Here is a 19,313-nt window from a genome sequence, read left to right as displayed (position 1 = left end):
ATTAATGAATGACGGCTGTAGGAGAACAGCCATCGAATAACCAAGAAGCATGTTCTCCTACCAAATTTAGTTCTCTTTAGCACCAGCGCTGCCTTCCTTTGATATACAGTAAAATGAGTGATAGTAAAACGAGTGGACAAAGGCTGCGTGTGTGCAGAAGGAGGAATGAGAGGGTGACGAATATGCCAGGACTCCAAAGTTTCCATCCTGGGTGGTACCTTAGCCAGGAACATTCTACACGATTCTCTAGAGATTTACAGTATCTTACAATGACTCATGTAGCGAAACCGCTTGATACGATACAACTAAGCAGGGATTATATATCGAGTAACCAAATACATATTAGTGCGCTTCGAGTTAGGGTTCGAGAAACAATTCGTGAGTGTATGAAGGGGAATCTGTTTTCGACTCAGGCTGTACCTTTGAAGATCACCGTAATGGCCCTTCTGAAAAGTTCCTCCACGACGTGTTCACAGAAAAGTGGACGGACGATGTAGGCAGCTGTCGTGTCGGTTCTGGCCAAATCTCTGCAGGGATGCAGGTGCATATCATCAAAATATAACCATCTGTGGTTGGCTTTCAATATTTTATGCTCTTGATCATAAAGTAGATCAATGTTCCTGTTGTCGCTCTGCACAAAAAGGATTTCTATTCTCTTGGTGTCGTCAAAGAGTGCCATACTTGCCTTCAGAGCTCTCTGAGTAATCCTCGCGAACGAAGTGTCCGGGGTTGTACACACGTCCACTTTTTTGAACATATTTATTTCCTCTTCTTCTGCTGTTCGAATTTGTGAATTCACACTTAACAAATTCCAGAGCTTCTCTGGTAGTGTCTTTGGTTCTTTCTTCAGGCCCTGTTTGATGATTTCAGAGCTCTATAAAATTTTAGTTTCTTTGTTGCAAACGAATCAATTTGCGTTTTACTTACTCTCGGACCTGTCTGTTCATTATAATAAAAGTCTTTTCCTTTGGCCTTGTGTAGGAGCTACTTTCAAATAAGAGTTCTCGTGTTCATTTTACTATAATGCTGTCACGCCATTACATTCTCCCAATTCTCTAGAGAGGTAGCGGCGTTCATATAATCGGCTTGTCACCCTCGCATAGTCTATATACGCAACCATTACATACATGGTGATTTCAGTGCCAATTTACCGGGTACAGTCGTGCTCGAAATCGCCTTGATCAATATACACTAAGAAACTCTTTCCTGGCCCCACCGCCAAGGCCTTAGCGCAGATCATTTATTGAGCGGCTCGCTTTGAACTGAGGGGCGCAGTAAAATGCACCGTGTATGTTACAGTAATATGAGACGTATGATTACATGTGGGGATGCAAAATAAGCGTATTCACTAGTAATTCTACCAGGTAATCAGATTTGGCAATGATGAAAACGATGCTATTCTGTCTAGCTATTATGCCTGGGTTTTATAGGGGCAGAAAGCGGAAAAACTGCCTGAATGTGGAAATTGCACTGGGCGCCTGGATTCATGGATTAGATTAGGCGATCAGGATGCGGCAGATGGATCCCAGTAAACTCCTCCACAGCCATGATCGCCTCCTCAAAGGAAATGCGATATTTCTCCTGCGGTGCCAGTCCATGGTCCGCTCCATCGACTTCAATCAAGCGCACCCGAACCTCAACCCGCTGCAGCGCGGCCGCCAGCGCCCGTGAGTCCGTCACCGGCGCCACTGTGTCGGCGGTGCCGTGGACGATAACCGTAGGTGGATACGAGGAGCTTATCAAGTCCAAGGGGGCTTCCGTGCCGATGGCTGCTCTCACCGAGTCGCTAATCAGAGGACCAATTTGGCCTGGAGAGTCAGCAATTATGTGTATAGGCACCGACAAGGGGAGTCCAAATCAGACAACATACCCTGTTTCAGCAGCCACAAGAAAAGCGATGCCCGGCTACCGGGGTCCTTCATATCCGCTTCATCGGCGGAGATATGCGGCCGTCCGGGCTGTAGATAGTGAGCAACGTTTTCCTCGTGTAATTGGCTGGCAGGGATGCCTCCCAGCACGGCTGATTCGGCCCGGCGACGACGATACCACTCGCCCTCAGTCTGCGCCATGCCCCATAGAGACAGGAAGGCGCGCGGTTTGACTGTCTTCCACACCGAGAGAGCCAGGATTGACACTAAGGAGCCTGCACTCGAACCCCCGACAACGACACGATACATATCAACTCCCACTGCAGACTGCACCAACCACGCTTCTAGTTGGCGCAGGTCGTCGAGAATATCAACGATGCAGGCCTCTGGCAGCAGGCGGTAATCTGGGACAACGACCGCCCATCCACGGTCGAGTAGCAGTTTCACTGGCAGTGGCGGGAAGCGGCCACGCCGCGAGCCGCTGAGAAGGCCGCCGCCGTGAAAGAAAATGAAGGTTGGCCGAGGGCTGGTAGGCTCAAGAGGGGCGGAAGCGACTAGGTCCAGCTCCACAGGTGGCTGAAGTGGGTTATAGATATGTACGGTACGGTTCATGTTTGTATGTATGAGATTTGAAATTTGTGATCAAAGACTCCGGCAAGAGAGCGGGCTATAAGGATACTAGCGGCAGCATTGTTAGTATAAATGCATACCAATTACTAGGAGAGGAGTTGAAGACACTTTTATTTATATAGCCCGGCTGGTAAGGCGCCCAACGTTGGGCTTAACGGGGATTACGGGGTTAAGCTGTGGTTGTCCACTAAGAATTAACCTCACCATGAGTAAGAGCGCCAGAGTAATAGTACAGCTTTGAGACGTCAACTGTCTCCATAACATAGGACGTCCCTTTTTTGTTCCACAATTTACGAGCCCGACACATTCTCTTGTACGGTGCAAGTTCAGAGAAATTAATGAAAGAAGGAAAGTAGATAAACTGGAGGAAAGAGCGAATTGAATTAATAAACGGGGGCGTGCGCCAAGGGGATATTCTATGCAAACAGCTCAAACAACCAGGCAGTTCTGGCGATCTGCAAGATCACCCTATTGTTAGGTTAGCGTCACCTTGCTGCCAACTTCTGGTCACCCGTCAACCTATTAAGGGAACCCGATGACATTAGAGTTAGGTGTGCCATCTAACTGAGGCAGCTGGCCATCAAAACACAAATTGAGAATTTACCGAATCTCCAAGAGAGAACTACCCCGATGATTGGTTTTCAGAGGCTATAATAATCACGGGTCTACACATGCGCAATTTCAATCGAGGCAATTTACGTAAAACAATTTTACGAGTGGGTTCTTCATCTTTCAGCACAAGCAGATTCAATACCATCGCATTCTATAAATTCAATAACGATAGACATAGTGTTGCAAAGTTCAGTTGAAAGGGACAGGACGCAAATGTACAGAAGGGATCGTGATATCAAGGCAAGAATACTAAGCATGGAGAATAAAACAAATAGGGAAAGAGCGTGAAGGAAGACCTGTGCATTTTGATGCCTAAGGATGCAGGCATGCCAGCATCCTCCATATTCTCAGTGAACTTCCTTCACACTTAGCACAGGTATCCAGGATCCCCCATTGAGAGAGACCACGAGGCTACTCAGAGTTCAAAAGGATAAGTGTCGAGAACGTCGTCGGAAGAGAGGCCCCCTTGACGGCATGTCGGACAGGTGGTGTTGTGGACAAGCCATGGATCGATGCATGGTTTGCAATACCAATGCCCACACTGAAGAACTGAGACGTATGTACCGATAACAACCGGCTCACAGCAAATTCGGCATTCGCCCTCGTTATGTAGCTTCATCTCTTCGTCTAGTGGGTTGGAAGTGACCAGCAACTTTTCCCGGGCAATAGCCTTAACCTTCCTCAAATCTGCAAGATATCGGGTTCGCACTGTTGTGGCCATCTCCTCTAGGGCTAGGTACTCGTCCCGCACATCTGGAGAAGCCCGCACGCCGAAGGATATCCATATGTCATGAGCGGCTTGCGGAGACAGAGAGTGTCTGCATATCTGCTGTAGGTAGGCGTCAGCAGTCCACGTTTCTGAACCGTATATAGCGTGAACAAGGTCATGCATGGGGGTCTCCCTTGACGTGAATCGAAGCTCCGGGTGTGTAGGTATGAATTCTATACGGCCATCAACATAAACCCCCTTCTCACGCGTTGTTGCACAGTTACCTAGAAGCACCATGTCGGCCACGGACAGTCCCTTATAACAGCGTATAAATCGTGGATGAGATGTTTCGGTCTCGGGCATGTGCAGGAAGATACGGTCGATAGTAAACTGTACATGTCGGACCTCCTGCACTTCTTCCATATCTGACGGCCTAGGGAATGATGCTAATAAGGCCGTCGCAAAGGATGTAAGATTATGGCCTAGGTTAGTAAGGATTTGAACTAACATCATAGATGACAGAATAATGTCTCCCCGGAGTCTCGAGTCGTTACCTTCCATTTGGAATTGACGAATGGTAAAGTGGCACCTGGAATATGCTGATCAGATAATGAGGCTGTAATGACTTTTGGGGTACTTGAAATGGATGACAGTGATTCTGCTCGACAGAAGGATGCGAATTTACGACGGGTTTATATGCGCATTCCTCGATACAATGAATCCTGATTCTCGAGGGGACCACAATGCCATTGTCTCACCAGCGTCTTTGTTTGTATTCTCTCATGTTGACTCCTTCTTTGTTACAGTCTATGTGGAAGTCACTTTATACGTTTCAGTCCTTTGTGTTCGGAAATGATTGTGTGGTTTTTCGCTTTGCTCCTCGAAGTATTAGATGTGCCATCAAACTCACCTGGCTATCAAAACGATAATTGAGAAATTGCGAGTGGAAGTATATAGTATTAACAGCCATGAAATCCGTCAAGCTCTATTACATGAGCCAGAATGCTGCACCACTACCACAAAATCTAATGTATAATGCAAAACCGAAATAAATCAAGATCTAAAACAGAAACGCAATGCAACGCCAATCCCAGTAATGCAAACATGTCCCAACCAAAAGATCAGGCCAAACGCCATCCAAGAACGCCAAGTAACCTAATTCAAAGTCTAGAGTGGAGATTCGTCGAGTCCAAAATCAGAGAAAAGTCATCAGGTCATAATCCCAACCACCTCACTCCCCCTGCAGCCTCTCCATAAGCATAGCTCTCATCCGAACATTAACCACGCCCCCAACACCATAAGCCGGGACAATCTTCCCCATGCGCGCAAAACAACTCGGCACGTAATCCCTCCTAATCCTCGCCGCCCTCTCCGTCCACGGTAACCCGCCCACCGGCTGCCGATTATACAAATCCAGTCCCAGCAGATGCATAGGCGTACTAGCAAACTGCATAAGCGCCGGACAAGCAAACTGCGCCATGGCCGATTTCATAGAGGCAGTTGAAGCCACGAAATCGGGAATTAAAGGTGCGACGAGAGGAGGCACATTGAAAGACGCGAAGATTGTTATGCTGTCGCGGAGGCAGAAGAGGGTGTAGGAGACTTTGGGAATTTGGGGACCGGTCGCTGAGGGTTTAGGATGGCATGTTGATTGTTGGGGTGAGGAGGAGGACTGGGCGCCGAAGATTTTGGCGAAGCGCGCATCTTTGTAAACACAGATTGCCATGTTAACGATTGTTGTGGAGATGAATTTTGCTGGGCCGGGGGTTACGGTATCGTAGGATTGGTTGCGGAGGGTTGAGGTTAAGGTGTCAATTGTGTTTGCCGTTAGGTAGGTTGAGCTGTAGAGGGTGTATATGAGGAGGAAGGGCGTGCTGGTGAAGAAGGCGCCGGGTCGGGTTATCATGGATTTGAGGCAGGAGGTGATGGTTTGGCGGATGGGGAAGCCTTTGGAAGCTTTTTCGATGATCGCGCTGGTATCATGATGTGTTAGCTTGCCATTGCTGACTTTGTCTGTGAGAAGAGGAAAACACGAACCGGTCAATGATCGTGATAAGCGGACATGTCAGCGCGCCGGCGCTCGCGGCGCTGGCGACATCCACGCCCAAACGGAGACCCAAATCCTTGGTGTTCCATACTGATGCAGGTTTGGTCGGGATCGGTGAGGCTACTGGAGCTTTCTGGAAGTGTGCGACAGGGTGATCGACCGTGGCCACGGGGAATGACGCATCCTGCGCGACACCATCGCGAGACATACTCATATGAGGTGAGGGTGAGGAATGAAATCACAGAAATGTCATTCAGAACTGTACAGAGAACACAAAGAACAACAGCAACGCAGGATGACGGCAGCAATCCGGGGCTGGCCAGTGAAGCAAAAGTGATTACAAAAAAGCGCGCTATCTTATACCCCGAACATCTGTGTTTCGGACGAGAATGGCCCGGGCTCTCGAGTCTCCGATGCCGGCCCGGGTAAACGCTACTTCCTATCAATGGGTCGAAGAAATACCTCTCCTGTTGAACAAGTTTGGTTCTGTTTTCCTGCAACCTTGGAAAGCCAATTAGGAAGATTGACTTGGTATCTGGTATCTCTTCTCGCTAGCGTCCGTTCCTAGCTCTCTGCATAGTACTATCGCAGGCGTCTACGCTTAGTGCTACAAGAAATAGCCACTGAAAGTAGAAATCGTGATATGTTATTTTAAACCCCATAACGCCCTATTCGCATATACCCAAAATCCAATCTACGCAGTCGCCGAGTGGGCCTCGAACCCATCCAGCGTCACATTAACCGCGCCAGATTGAACGAGCTGTCGAAAATGTTAGCAAATGTCTTCAAAATCATCCACCACCGTAGTGCAGGGCAAAACATACCGCACGCCGCAAGTCATCAATGAGATCATCCACATCCTCAATACCAACACACAACCGAATCAAGTCCTCCGGCAACGCGCGCTCCGCACGCGTCTTCGCATCAATACTAGCATGGCTCATCCGGCACGGCATGCTAATCAAGCTATTCACACACCCAAAGCTAACAGATATAGCCCAAATCTTAGCACTCTCGACAATGCGCTCCGAGACATTAACATCGCCTGTCTCAAACGACAACACGGCACCGGCACCGCGTGCCATCGAGTTATGAAGCTCATATTGCGGGTGCGAGCGCAGACCCGGATACCGCACCTTGAAGCCGTGGGACTCGAGGAACTCGGCGATGCGCTGCGCATTGCTTTGCTGCTGATCCATGCGGACTTTGAGGGTTTTCACACCGCGGAGAAGAAGCCAGGAGTCGAAGGGAGAGAGGCCGCAGCCGGAGGCGTTGATTGGGAAGTAGAGGCGTTCGCCGAGTGCGAGGTCGTTGACGGCAAGTACGCCGGCCATTAGGTCGTGGTGGCCGGAGAGGTACTTCGTGCCGGATTCGTAGACGATGTCGGCGCCTAGTTCGAGTGGGTTGAGGAGGAGGGGGGACATCATTGTGTTGTCGACTGAGACGAGGCAGGCGGGGTTTGCTTCGTGGGCGGCGGCGGAGATGCGGCCGATGTCGACAATTTTGATTAGAGGGTTGGTGGGAGTTTCCAGAAGGACCATAGTTGTCTTTGGGGAGAGCACTTGCGCGACCTTCTCGGGCTGGGTTGTGTCGACGTGGTGCACGACGATTCCGCCGTTGGTTGAGAGGTACTTCAGCAGGCGGTTGGTGCCGCCGTACAGGTCGTCGCCGGTCACGACTTCGTCGCCGGGGCGGAGGAGTCGGGTGATCACGTCTAGGGCGGCCATGCCAGATGACACGACTAGGGCCCGCTGGGCGGACATGATCTTGGCTAGGTGACGCTCGAGGTGGGTGCGGGTTGGGTTACCAGACCGGGTGTAGTCATACTCTCCACCCCCGCCGCCGGAAGTCTGCTTAAAGGTGGCACTCTGAAGATTGCAAGTATTAGTTCCGAATCTTCTCCTGCGTCATTCGGCTGTAGATCGTACCTGGTAGATTGGCACACTGCTCGCATTGTACTGGTCGTTCCCCTCGGTAAAGACCAGTTCGGTGGCAATGTTGTACCGGCGACCGCCGTGGGGGCTGGATGGAGCTGGCGACGGAGGAAGGTTATTTCCCTCGAGGTCAACGTGAGGGAATTGCTTCTTCGAGCTCGAGGACCCCCCAGCATTGGGGACTCCAGATCCTGACGCCGACATCGCTGTAGTGCGGGGCACAGAGATTGTGTGAAGATGGATGAAGGGCAGTTCAGGGATCGAGGGGGATGCAAGGATGTTTAGATATAAGATGAGCAACACACAATGCAAAGGACAATGGACGGATGAGATGAGAATGAGTAGGAATCAAAAAAATGGCGGACTTGGAAGCATCCCCGGACGCCCATTGCTATGACTCCGCCTTCGAGGCCGCTGATTGGACGATGCCACGATGATGTGATCCGTTATGCGCTAGGCCCGAAGTAGTTAGCCGTGCTACATGCCAAAGGGGTGGAAACAAGTACGCAAGTACTGTAGTACATCGAGGCAGGGCATGTTAAGTAGAGTAGAACTCATATTGGCATCAAAATACAATTGGGTAGAACGGCAAATCCTCAAGCTCCTCCACACCTATCCTAGACCAAAACGCCCAAGGCAATTCCAGATCCCCTACCATTTTGAGTAGCCAGGGAAAGAAAAAAAGACTATACACACAAGCAATTACATTATATATGGAGCTTACGCCGCCAGGTCGCCAAAGCCACCGTTGATACCGAAAAATTGGAACCTATAATGATCAGTAAAAGCCCAAAAATAAGCAGAACAAACACGTACCAGTCTTCCACGTTCAAAGTCGTGGGCGCAGTCGGGCCACTGCGAGAGCTGCTGCTCCAATTGTCGTTGTCTTGGCTGGCAGCGTCCAGCGCCGCTCCGCTTATAGTTCCGTCCATGCTCTGCATCGGCCACGTCTGGCCCTCCAAGCCAAATACCTGTGGCCCCTGTGGCCCCTGCCCTGGCTGCATCCCCAAGCCGGCTGGCATGCCCGACATCATTTGCGGGCTGCTTTGAGGGACAGACATGCTTCGTCCTGGTACATGTGGAGGCATCGGGCCCATCATGGGCCGTTGGGCCATGTTCGGACCTGGTTGTGCGGGCATAGGCAGCGACGGGTCCACGGTTCCTGGAGGTGGGGAGGTCAACTCGGGGAAGATGGCGGTGCCATCGGGGAACAGCTGGTCGGGCTGGAAATTCTCCCAGAGAGATGGAGAGAGATTGGGCGAGGTACGGGTCACGAGGAAGAAATCTGGAGGGGTAGCGGGCAGCGAGAACTGAGCGTTGAAGGGCGTCGTGGGTCGAGTATTCCCACGGGACATGGAAACGCCGGGTATAGGTTCGTGCGGTCCACGGTGGGCATTGGGGGACGCATTGCCTAGAGGGGGCTGGTTCAATTCACGAGAAGGTGTGACGGCAGGTGTCTGAGGACGAGAACGTTCATACGACACGGGAGGCGTGGGACCTCCATTGGGCAGGCCACCGAGATCCATATCGTCGAACTTGCGTTTCGGCGGATCGGGCTTCTTCGAGGAAGCGGAAGAGTCGTGTGGCCGCCGTTGATGCCTCTTACCCGCAGCCTTCTGGAGCCGCTCCTCCAGCACCTTGTTTCCGAGAATGGAATCGAACAGGGTGTGAACCATCTTGGCCACCAGCCAAACCTTGGACACGTCCTTCAGGGCTGCCATGCACACATTGATCCTTTCCTGGCAAGTCGCCACGATCGAGGGGACCGACGAACGCATCTGGTAGACGTGCATGATCAGGGCTGAGAACAGACTGTAGACAATGAACGCAGGGGTGTAGCGGAGTTCATTGTGGGCCTGCAGGTTCTCAACAATAGAAGTCATCATGCCGGCGGCCTGGAAGGCGATTGTGCGCGACGGGTATGCCATTTCCTCGACCCGGTAACTATTGGGGGCGGAAGAAGCCGGTGGCATGTGAGCTCTATGCAAAAGGCACAGGGTGGTGTAGTAGTTTGAGTGGAGAAGAGCGGCCCAGAAATGATGTCGAGATCGCTGCCAGCAGACTTCCTTGGGACAGTTTTGAAGCCAATCGGCCAGAGCCATATCAGAGTGGGTGAGGTCCATGGCGTTCATACGCCGTGACTTGGCCGCCACGGAGTATTGTTGCGAAAGCACCAGACCCATGATCTCACACAGCTTGACGTATTGCAGGAAGAATTGCACATGCACCGGGTCCGGTGGGTACTCGGCCGCGATATCGAGCTCGTCCTCGATAAAGTCATCTTCAGTCACCATCCCCACGTCCGAGTCATCAGTGTTGATCCCAATCGGTCGTCCAAGTGCGACGGCTACCGAGCGATCCCGTGTGAAGAGCGTCCACCAGATTCGCTTCCAAAGTCTCTTGTCGGGTTTGTTGAGCTGCGATGTTTCCACGCTGGAGAATATTAGAATATTATCCAAATTTGAAGAGAAGGGAAGACTTACCTGCGGTGCATCCCAGAGCCTTGAGCTACGACCATCGCGACCCGTGTCCAGTAGAAGACGTTCTTGGTCACGTCTATAAACTGTCAATAAAGATCCTTGTACCTAGAATTTCACGACTCACCCTCAGGTCCTTCCCAGTACCAACCCAAAAGCACTAATGCCTGCACGATTGTGACGCGATCATCCTCGTAGTTGGCATCGTACAGCGCCTTAGCCCGCTTGTAAAAAGTCATCGCAGCCGGAGTAGTCGAGCCGTTGGCGTCCATGAGCTGCGGGTTTGTGCAAACACGTGAGCCAGCCAGCAGAATAGCCTGCAGTAAGAGTAGCGACGGCGGGTTCTTGGGATCGCGGTAGTGACGCATGAAGCGGCTACGGTTGATAATGGGCACCACGGGGGCCACCCATTTGAAGTAGGCCTCCACCAGTTCATCGCAAAGCGGCTTGGGGGGAAGCAGGAATGCACCTCGCTGGTGGAGAATATCAATTTCCAGATTGTCCAGATCCGTCAACCGTGCCCGAGACCCTCTGACATTGGGTGGCAGCGGGTAGTGCACCACATCCGAGGTCCCGTGGCGGTCCTGGACCAGGAGAGACAGGTTTGACGACTCTCCCAGATACGCAACCCGGCCGGCTTCCTTGATCGGAGCCCGAGCGAACTTGGGCTTCATGAACTGAGCGTAAGCATTATCCGTCGAGGCCTGGTGGGCAGCGTCCGATGCCGAGAGGGAGGTGACGGGCATGCCGTCAACGGCCAGGCGGTTCTTCCGATATCCAAAAGCATCATCCTTGTCTTCCGATTCCGAGGACTGGCCTTGTTGGTCGGAACCCTCGGTGTCGGCACGATATTGACCCACACCGGCATCGAGCGAGGAGGCAGTATGGGGCGGGCTGTCGGCATACTGATCATCCTTGCTCTTCGTCTGGTTCTTCTTGCGTTTCGGGGAGGGGATTTTGCATTCGATGGAGAAGGCGACACAGTTGGTGCAGGGGACTCCTAGGCTGGCGGCATCACAGCGGACCTGGCGGAGGGTTAGCGTTAAGCGACGAGGTGCGACCGACAAAAAAGTAGACTCACCTTGCGAGAGTGGCATGTCTATAAGCCAGGGAAGTCACGTTAGCAATCTAGTGGGATCAATGGTGGGGAATCACCTATGCGACCGTCTTGGCCTCTTTGGAGCTGGAGAGCATCGCGATAAGGAGGGACCGAGTACCTCGGCTCTCCAGCACCACGTCCAGACCGCGTCGCCGAACAAGAACGTACCTCGCACGCGCGTGATGCACGTTGTCTAAATAAAACAAATCAGCATCTATAAAATGCCAGCCTTCTTTCGCAAAATAGATGAGACTCCGATGGGGCTAAAAAGCCTGCGCGATCAAAGCTTCTTCCATCCCCCCTCCTCTCGCCCCCGGTGTCTGCGCCCACAACTCGCAGCCAAATTCACCACACAACCCCCACAAAATTATACTAAGAGACTTGAAACTCACCTTCTGAAGCTCAAGGGCTGGGCTCCGGGGCCACTGCGCACCGTGATTCCGGATGTTCCAGTCGAGCCAGCGGCGCTCGGAGCAGGGCTGGGATGGTTGGCCGGCTGGGGTTGGGTTTTGGATTCGGTCGTGGTACTCATGGCCGCGCAGTCCCCATGCGTAGCACTTGAAGCGGAAGATGGTAAGGATATACGCGATCCCGGGCGATATGGGGATTGGGGGAGGGCGCTGTGCGGTGTGATGTGCGATGAAGGAATATATTATAGTCCGGAAAAGGGGGATGACTTCTGCGACCGAAACGCCACGCGATCAAGTAGGGGAGAAGAAAAAGTACCGGAACAGGAGGGGGGGAAGATCGAAGGTGTGTAGAGATGGGGATCCGGGGACGTTTGCGAGGGACCTTGATGGGGATGTGGCAATAGTGGAACGGTAAAGAGGGAAATCATCTGAGGTCACTTGTGGAGAGGACTGAAGTCCCGTCTAAATCACCAACCTCTGACTGGCTGCGCTTGGATTCTAGCGCTGCTATCGTCGAGTTCGATGTCTACACCACATATGTATTCCGCCACTAATCTCTAATCCTTGCTCACGATCTCCAACCCTCCACCGTCGACCACCGACTCCAGGAACAACCAACCCGAAGCCGATTCCTGTCGCTACATCCGACTACCCGTCGTACCCGGCCCGCCCACTCGAGGTACTCCTGAAATGATCGACGGGAGGGGAAAAGCAAGGTGGAGGGGCCCAAAACCAGCACGATCGAATTGCCGAAGAGGCTCCCTGCAAACAAGGTTTCATCTCTGAAACGGTCGCGTCTACGAGGCGACGAACTAATAAGAAGGGCTAGGGTAGCCGGTGAGCCACAACTAGCACAAATCCTATAGACGGGGCTGTCCATGGAAATAGTCCCGGCACGGCGGAGATGCCTCTTCGGGGCCTCTCCACCAGCCGTGGAAATACCGATTTTTGTGTCTGGTTAACAGCTCCCATTGCCTGTACTGTCCCAGTGCGCAAGGTGAGTGATTTTCAGATTTTCAGTGCGACTCAGCTTGGAATCACCATGCTTTTGGAACCCAATACTTTTCAAGGTTAGTGCAGGGATCGAGTCAGATCCGCAGCCACGCGGGACGTTGCGGATGGAGAACCTCTTTCCTAGCACTTACGTCGGGAATTATCCAGTACACGGGCCATCTGCGGAAGTATGCGGTGTTACCAGAGATTCGAAGTCAGCAGTTTAACAGGCACCACTCTCGGAGGTGGTACACCTGCATCGTGCGGTACGCCTGGGCAAATGTGTACAGATCTGTCTGCATCTATGCAGACACCTCGCGTGGTTTCGGCAGATTAGATTCTTGCAGATCATTACTCGACGCTATACATGCGACCATCTGAGCACACTCTCGTATATTGCACACTACGTATCCAACTCTTGGATGCGGGACAAGCCGATAATCGCGGGGACGGGAAATCGGGGGCAGAATTGCGGGGCATCAAGCCTTCCATGCGAATCCTGAATCCTTCAAAAAGCCAACGGGAGACTCGAATCGCACAAGCCAGAAGTAAGCGCAATGCTTGCGAAGGGCAGCTTGTGATACCTCGGCAACTCTGAACCGGGGCCAGGTGGCCGTCTGGACCAATCACAATGCTCAATAGCGAGCTCCTACATCATGCACTCCAGCAGTCACTTAACTTACACGATAGAGCCCTCGCCCTTGGGTACAATATCAAAGGCACAAATGACAAATGCAGAATCTTGGCACGTGCCAGTCTCAACTCTAGCACTTTTCCTAGTTAGGAATCAACTGCCCGGCATCGCTGACGGGAGGATCTCAGGTCTGTCAGGCACACATGGTCCGTTCGCCGGTCCAGATCTGCCAGGCGGGGATTGTCCCCTACCTGGTATGACCACTTAGCAGCTTTGAGGCTGTGCTAGGCGATCGGGGCCGGCTAAGGTCCGATGGTCGAGGTCCGTCTACCATGTGGGAACTATGGAAAGTGAAAGTGACGCGCTGAGGCCGGGCCTCGCTTCTGCCTAGATCCTTTGAAAGTTAACTAGTTGACTAGTCTGAAATATAGTTTGGTGATCGAAGTGATCTTCAATGGCGCATAGCGCGTTCTATATTAACAAGGTTGCTGAGACCTAAGTACACGGGACATGTGTCCCTAACAATCAACCTATTGCCTACCCTTGGCACCACGACGGTCCTTTTTGCTGCCCTTAGCACGCGACGCCACCTTCACATCCTCTTTCTCGTGCCCACATTCAACAGACTCACTAACAGCCTGCGCCACGGATTTCAGCGCAGGCCCAAACTCCACACCGCTAACGAACTGCTCGCTCAGGAACTCCAGTCCCGCCACGAAGATGCACAGGGCGCTGGCGATACAGAAGTGACTGATAGTCATACCGATATCGAGCCAGGAACCCTCGTCGCGCACCATGTAGAAGAAGTTCAGCGTCATCACGTCGGAAATGGACATGACGACCATGAAGAGCGCGCTGGGCGGGACTTCGAGGCGGCGATTGAGGATGCCCAGGTTTGCGCTGATGATGGCGAAGGGGATCAAGATTTGCAGGATGAGGAGGGCGCCCTGGGAGAAGGGGTTGAAAACGGGGATGAGGCGGCGGACGCTGTCGAGGGAGAAGGTGGAGATGGAGGCGACGTTGCCGGTGCTGAAGAATGCTGATTGGAGCAGGAAGAAGAAGAATAGGGCTACGCGGGTGTCTGATAGTGTTAGGGCGCGGTAATGATATGTTCGGCCGTCGACGGTTGTTGTGTTGACTGGGGCAGGCCTTGATGAAGCCGCGCCGTTGGACTTGGCTGTCGAGCGGGATGTGTGCACGTAGATGGCGTGTTCGAGTCGGACCCATGTAACGAGAGTCATGCAGAACACAAAGTAGAATAATCCCTCCCAGGCGATGGTGAGGATAATGAATGTTGGGGAGAAGGTCAGGAATATGACCATGAGGCGGTGCAGGTAGTGGCTGTTGGGGTATATTCGGTGGAAGAATGGCAGTGAAAGCGACGCCGCTGTAGGGAGTCAGTATCAGACGCATACTCTCAATCGGTCCATTACTTACTCAGAACAAACCACCCAACTACTTGGTTGCCAAATGGCAGACCCTCACGGGCTTGGAGAGAGGCAACGCTTGATCGAGTGACGATCAAAGCGAGGAGCACCATCCCGACCTATGAACTGTCAGTGTACTTCATGAGACCGGGAACTTCACGAGTCGCATACCTGCACGCCCATGATCATCCGTGATCCAAGGGTGTTGATACTGCCAGTACTCTTAGTGGAGCTGTGGCCAATGATGGCGTCCTCAAAGAGCAAGTACAAGATGCCAGTGAGGAGCATGAGGAGGCCACCGTAAGTACTAGAGCACCAAGTTAGTCATTTATCAGATTGAACCGTTAATAAATAGACTCACATAGTGGTGACATCCTCGATTTTCACAACCGGTAGCAGAGTAAAAGTACTCATTAGACAGCAGCCAAGGGCCCATGTCGCCGTCAAGAAGGCGTGATTGCGGACGAAGCTGAGGCCGTAGGCTGCAGGCCACAGAGCTCCTAGAGCAAAGCAGACGGTGAGAATCTCCCGGTGGAAGTAGGATTGAACCTGATAGAAATGTCAGTACGATTACTTGCCCCATAAACAAAAAAACATTCAACTTACAAGGGCCTCCAGCACACCGAGGAATGCCAGTACCTGTAGTCCAAAGCTCAGATACCCCGAAAACGAGTGAACGTGACCAAGAACAATCTGCCGGCCAGCAATGAGTGCCTTGCGGCGGGCAAAGACCTCTTCCCAGAAGTAGACAGGGAAGAATCCGTAGAAATAGTACCGCCATGATGAGCCTTGGTACAGGAAAACAGAGAACAGGACCACCAAGATGGAAGAAAAGAGGGAAATGCTCGCCGTCGTTCGATGAGAGTCCGAAGTCCCATGCAAAACGTGCAGGTCAATCACCGTAGTCAACGCATAAGCGATCCAGCCCAGGTATCCCAACGAGACAATAGTCCGTAGGAAAAGCCAGTCATACGTCTGCAGATAGCGCAGACCATCAAGACCCAGAACCAGCAACTCAGACGACATGACAATGGACTCTTCATAAGCGCCATTGGAGATGAGCGCCTCCAGGTTCGCAAAACGGCCTTCAATAGAGGTTTCGCCATCACCGGACAACGGCTCGAAGGGCACGTAGCGGATCACCGCCGTCCGCTTCTGCTCCTCCTTGACGCGATACATCTCCAGCACGCCGCGCGTGTTGGCCAGCGCAGCTAGTGCCTTCTCCTTGGAACTAGCATCAAGGTAGTCCAGAGGTAATTGGCCGACAGAGTTGACGGGATAGTCGACGCCAACCAGATAGGCCATGAGCGCGGCGATGTCAGCCTGTGCGACGTCGTGGCGTTGAATTTGGTCAAATCCCCAATCCGATGAAAAGCCATCCTCGTGTCCGGGTGCTAAACCCTTCGTAGTCTTCTGCGGCTGTGCCACACCGGAGCCCCAGACTACCAGGGGAGTGCGCGTGTTGTCTGGGTGCCCATCGCCGTGGCTGCCCAGATCGCTCATGCCGTGGTCTGCAGTGAAGACGAAGGCAGTTTTATCATCGGCATAAAAATCCTCCACCAATTTTGTAACCGCCTGCACACCCCGGTCCACAATCTTAATGTTGTTAAGATACTCCTTGGAATAGGGTCTGAAAGAATGGCCGGTGGTGTCCAAGCCCAGCAAGTGCAGGAAAAAAACCAGCTTATCCTGGTGCAGCTTGCGGTTCAGCTCCGGATCACTCTTGGCAGACTCAAATAGCTCATGAACTTTGTCAAACACCCACGTATCCAGATGCGTCGCGTCCATACTAAAATCCTCCGCCTCCTCCGCATACATGTCCGCGTCCACACGGCCCGGAACAGCACCCTCCTTGAACATGGGCAAGATATCCGGACTGCCCCAGCTCCATGTGTGCCGACTGCGATTAAATACGCTGTCAAAGTTGACAGGGTTCAGCTTCCAGCCCGTTGTCACGGACGAGACATCCTCGTATAAGCCCGCAATAAGCGCAACATGGCCGGGCCGCGACTCAGTGGGAACACGGGTATGGGAGACTCCGAATGTACCTTGCGAAAGGACCTTGTCGCGAATGAACGGCGCCAGGCGGATCAATTCATCGGATTTCGCATCGGGAGCCGGATCGGGGAATGCCTGGAAGGCCTTGTCGGCGCGTAGGCCGTCGGCGACGAAGAGGACGAGGCGTTGGGCGGGGGCTGGGGTATCTGCAGGACGATCGACGCCATATGAGCGCATGCCACTCACGATGGGGCTCACGAAGTAGATGTCGAAGATCGAATATGTATAGATCAGGTGGAAGACCACCGCGAGGGCGAGGAACCCGACGCGGCCGAGACGCGCCATGATCTTGATCCTCTTCCTTTCAGGGGTTCCCTTGGAATTGGGAAAAAGGAACGGAATTGGGCCCCTGAAAAAAAAAAAAAGAAAGGGAGGCTTGAAAGGAGGTTATCACTTTTACAGTCGACGCCGTTGACACGCATCGGGGAACTTGCGGACGGGCGGTGAGGGCCAATCATTGGGCTCGGATTGTGCACGGCAGAACGACTTGTTTACTTTCGCGTTAGTGTTGACTAGAGCTATTTATTGGTTGTGTATTAGAATGGCCACGTTCATGTCCTATATAGTTCCAAATGCCAAATTAACTACTCCTGTGCTGAGCTCGAGCGTCGCTTCGTCAGGGCATCAATCACCCGGGTATAGAACTTAGACGCCTGCCCCCGACTGAAGGTGATATCCCACGTCAAGAATTTGGGAAGGATGTTCACCAAGTCGCGATCATGGTTGGCATCCAGCAAGGGTAAGTACTGGAATTCCGCAGACTCGTATTCCGCCGAAGAGACCTTGGGGATGGCCAGCTTGAAGTGCAGTGCTGCGGCTTGATTAGAAACAATGAAATCATGCCCAAAGGGTGTCAGATACTCACTTCCGTTGACTCCAGTCTGGATGCAATCATACAGATCATCTGTCTCCCTATTCTTGACATCTCGAATAATCAATCCGGTCAAGTCGGTATACAGCTCTTCCTTCAGCGCTGCGAGCTGGGCCGCCTGTGCGGCCTCTGCAGTCACTGCAGCGGTGGCGCGATTAGCACCGCCCTTGATAGCACTTCCCGGGACCTTGGCGATGCTCTCAAGGCTTGCTGCTGTGTTGCGTGCAGCAGCAAGCTTGGTCTGCAGGGCCTTGACCTCGGATTGCGTCGCAGAAAGCTGAGCGCGAGCTTCATCTGCCTCAGCCTTGAGCCGTGCCATTTCGGCATCGCGGTCCTTGAGTTGCTTCTGGAACCCGCGGCTCTGCTGTCCAAGTGCTCGCTGTGCCTCTAATTCGGATCTGAGCGAAGCGACCAATTCATTCGATGCTAGACAGGAATTGGTTAATTTGTCCGCCGCCAATGACACTTTTCGGAATTACGACGTACCAATGGTAATACTCTCACATTGCTTGCGCAGTTTTTCCATGTTCGTGTTGGCCTCTACAATGCCAATCTCGCGAAGATTGCGATACTTGGTCTCCAATCCATCGTGCTTCTTGGTAAGATCGCCAATCCTACGTCTCAGTTCTGGATCACCACCCTGCTCTGCCTCAACTCCAGAGTTTCGCTTACGTGGTGAAACACTTTGCGTATTGTGTACCGAGGCCATTCGGGCCCGCGCATTCTTCACGACAGACGATGACACATAGCGAGCAGTCGAGGGCTCTGGGAGAACCGACTCGTCTACTTCGGGCTCAGGCTCCTCGTATATCTGCGAGTCGACCACCTCGGGTTCGGGCTGTGGTCGCTGTGCTTGTGCGGCGCGGGTCGGAGTGTATTCGAATTCGCCGTCTGTCTGCTTCGCCGCGCTGGATGCTTGGCCTCGTCCGCGACGCGTCGCAGTCGCAGCTTGCTTGGCCTTCCCAGTGCGAGTAGTCTTCGTATCCTTTGTAGCCATCGGATCCTCATTCTCCTGATCATTTGTATCTTCCTCCATCGGCTCTTGGGTCACCGCAGCCCGCGCTTGCCCCGCGGAGTTGTCGGATGTGCGACTGCTGCCTCGAGGTCTCCCTCGGCGGGCAGGCATTTTGGCCGCTGTAGCCTCATCTTGAGATGCTGGATCTGTCTGCTGTTGTTTCTTCGCTTGCGTCGTTTTGGACTCGGTCGCAGTTTCGTTTGAGCTACGCGGTCGTCCTCTTCGCCGCTTGACCGGAGGCTCATCGCGCGCGTCGGGGAAAGGGGCGCTTTCGTTTTCAGTGAGTTGCATTAAATCCTCATCGTCTGAGCCAACAAGGCCAGAGAGTTTGGTGGGAGCTTTCCGTTTCGGCATTTCGCAATTTTTGGCTTTCCTCCGATGTGTTGTTGAAAACGCGCGCGACCATCAACAACCGGGGAACATGTGACATTCCGGAAGCCACATCCGCCACAGCTGCCGTGAATCATCGTCGGGACTCGGACTTGAATAGGCCTTGGACTTTTTTCCCGGACTCGGTGTCGGGCGTCAA

General features: G+C 52.8%; 7 protein-coding genes across 7 annotated transcripts; all 7 read right to left on the bottom strand.

Moving 5' to 3' along the window:
• Positions 1-1,491: 1,491 nt before the first annotated feature.
• Positions 1,492-2,480, bottom strand: N7498_006435 (alpha/beta hydrolase; the record flags this gene model as incomplete). The annotated part of the gene is made up of 2 exons (XM_058453497.1): positions 1,492-1,808; positions 1,871-2,480. 2 exons carry the CDS (start codon positions 2,478-2,480, stop codon positions 1,492-1,494), a joined length of 927 nt encoding a protein of 308 aa, XP_058307688.1.
• A 1,045-nt stretch (positions 2,481-3,525) lies between these two features.
• N7498_006434 (RING finger protein) lies at positions 3,526-4,242 on the bottom strand (the record flags this gene model as incomplete). The annotated part of the gene is made up of 1 exon (XM_058453496.1): positions 3,526-4,242. The coding sequence occupies one exon, from the start codon at positions 4,240-4,242 to the stop codon at positions 3,526-3,528; it is 717 nt and encodes a 238-aa protein (XP_058307687.1).
• An 808-nt stretch (positions 4,243-5,050) lies between these two features.
• On the bottom strand, positions 5,051-6,080 carry N7498_006433 (uncharacterized protein; the record flags this gene model as incomplete). Its single annotated transcript, XM_058453495.1, has 2 exons — positions 5,051-5,792; positions 5,857-6,080. The coding sequence occupies 2 exons, from the start codon at positions 6,078-6,080 to the stop codon at positions 5,051-5,053; spliced, it is 966 nt and encodes a 321-aa protein (XP_058307686.1).
• Positions 6,081-6,539: 459 nt separating this feature from the next.
• Positions 6,540-8,004, bottom strand: N7498_006432 (cystathionine beta-lyase STR3; the record flags this gene model as incomplete). Its single annotated transcript, XM_058453494.1, has 3 exons — positions 6,540-6,626; positions 6,691-7,734; positions 7,795-8,004. 3 exons carry the CDS (start codon positions 8,002-8,004, stop codon positions 6,561-6,563), a joined length of 1,320 nt encoding a protein of 439 aa, XP_058307685.1. The 3' UTR covers positions 6,540-6,560.
• Positions 8,005-8,520: 516 nt separating this feature from the next.
• On the bottom strand, positions 8,521-11,908 carry farA (CeGAL family transcription factor; the record flags this gene model as incomplete). The annotated part of the gene is made up of 7 exons (XM_058453493.1): positions 8,521-8,569; positions 8,617-10,233; positions 10,284-10,356; positions 10,405-11,302; positions 11,359-11,376; positions 11,545-11,569; positions 11,769-11,908. The coding sequence occupies 7 exons, from the start codon at positions 11,906-11,908 to the stop codon at positions 8,521-8,523; spliced, it is 2,820 nt and encodes a 939-aa protein (XP_058307684.1).
• A 2,035-nt stretch (positions 11,909-13,943) lies between these two features.
• N7498_006430 (mannose-ethanolamine phosphotransferase MCD4) lies at positions 13,944-17,183 on the bottom strand (the record flags this gene model as incomplete). The annotated part of the gene is made up of 5 exons (XM_058453492.1): positions 13,944-14,800; positions 14,851-14,959; positions 15,012-15,147; positions 15,202-15,389; positions 15,447-17,183. The coding sequence occupies 5 exons, from the start codon at positions 17,181-17,183 to the stop codon at positions 13,944-13,946; spliced, it is 3,027 nt and encodes a 1,008-aa protein (XP_058307683.1).
• A 299-nt stretch (positions 17,184-17,482) lies between these two features.
• N7498_006429 (putative chromosome segregation protein (Pcs1)) lies at positions 17,483-19,138 on the bottom strand (the record flags this gene model as incomplete). The annotated part of the gene is made up of 3 exons (XM_058453491.1): positions 17,483-17,709; positions 17,764-18,195; positions 18,256-19,138. 3 exons carry the CDS (start codon positions 19,136-19,138, stop codon positions 17,483-17,485), a joined length of 1,542 nt encoding a protein of 513 aa, XP_058307682.1.
• Positions 19,139-19,313: the final 175 nt, after the last annotated feature.

This window comes from Penicillium cinerascens, assembly GCF_028974065.1.
Source record: "Penicillium cinerascens strain IBT 15544 chromosome Unknown contig_6_segment0_segment0, whole genome shotgun sequence".
NCBI classification, from domain to species: domain Eukaryota; kingdom Fungi; phylum Ascomycota; class Eurotiomycetes; order Eurotiales; family Aspergillaceae; genus Penicillium; species Penicillium cinerascens.
The sequence above is the reverse complement of the archived record's forward strand: the minus strand, read 5'-3'. Positions and strand labels throughout refer to the sequence as shown.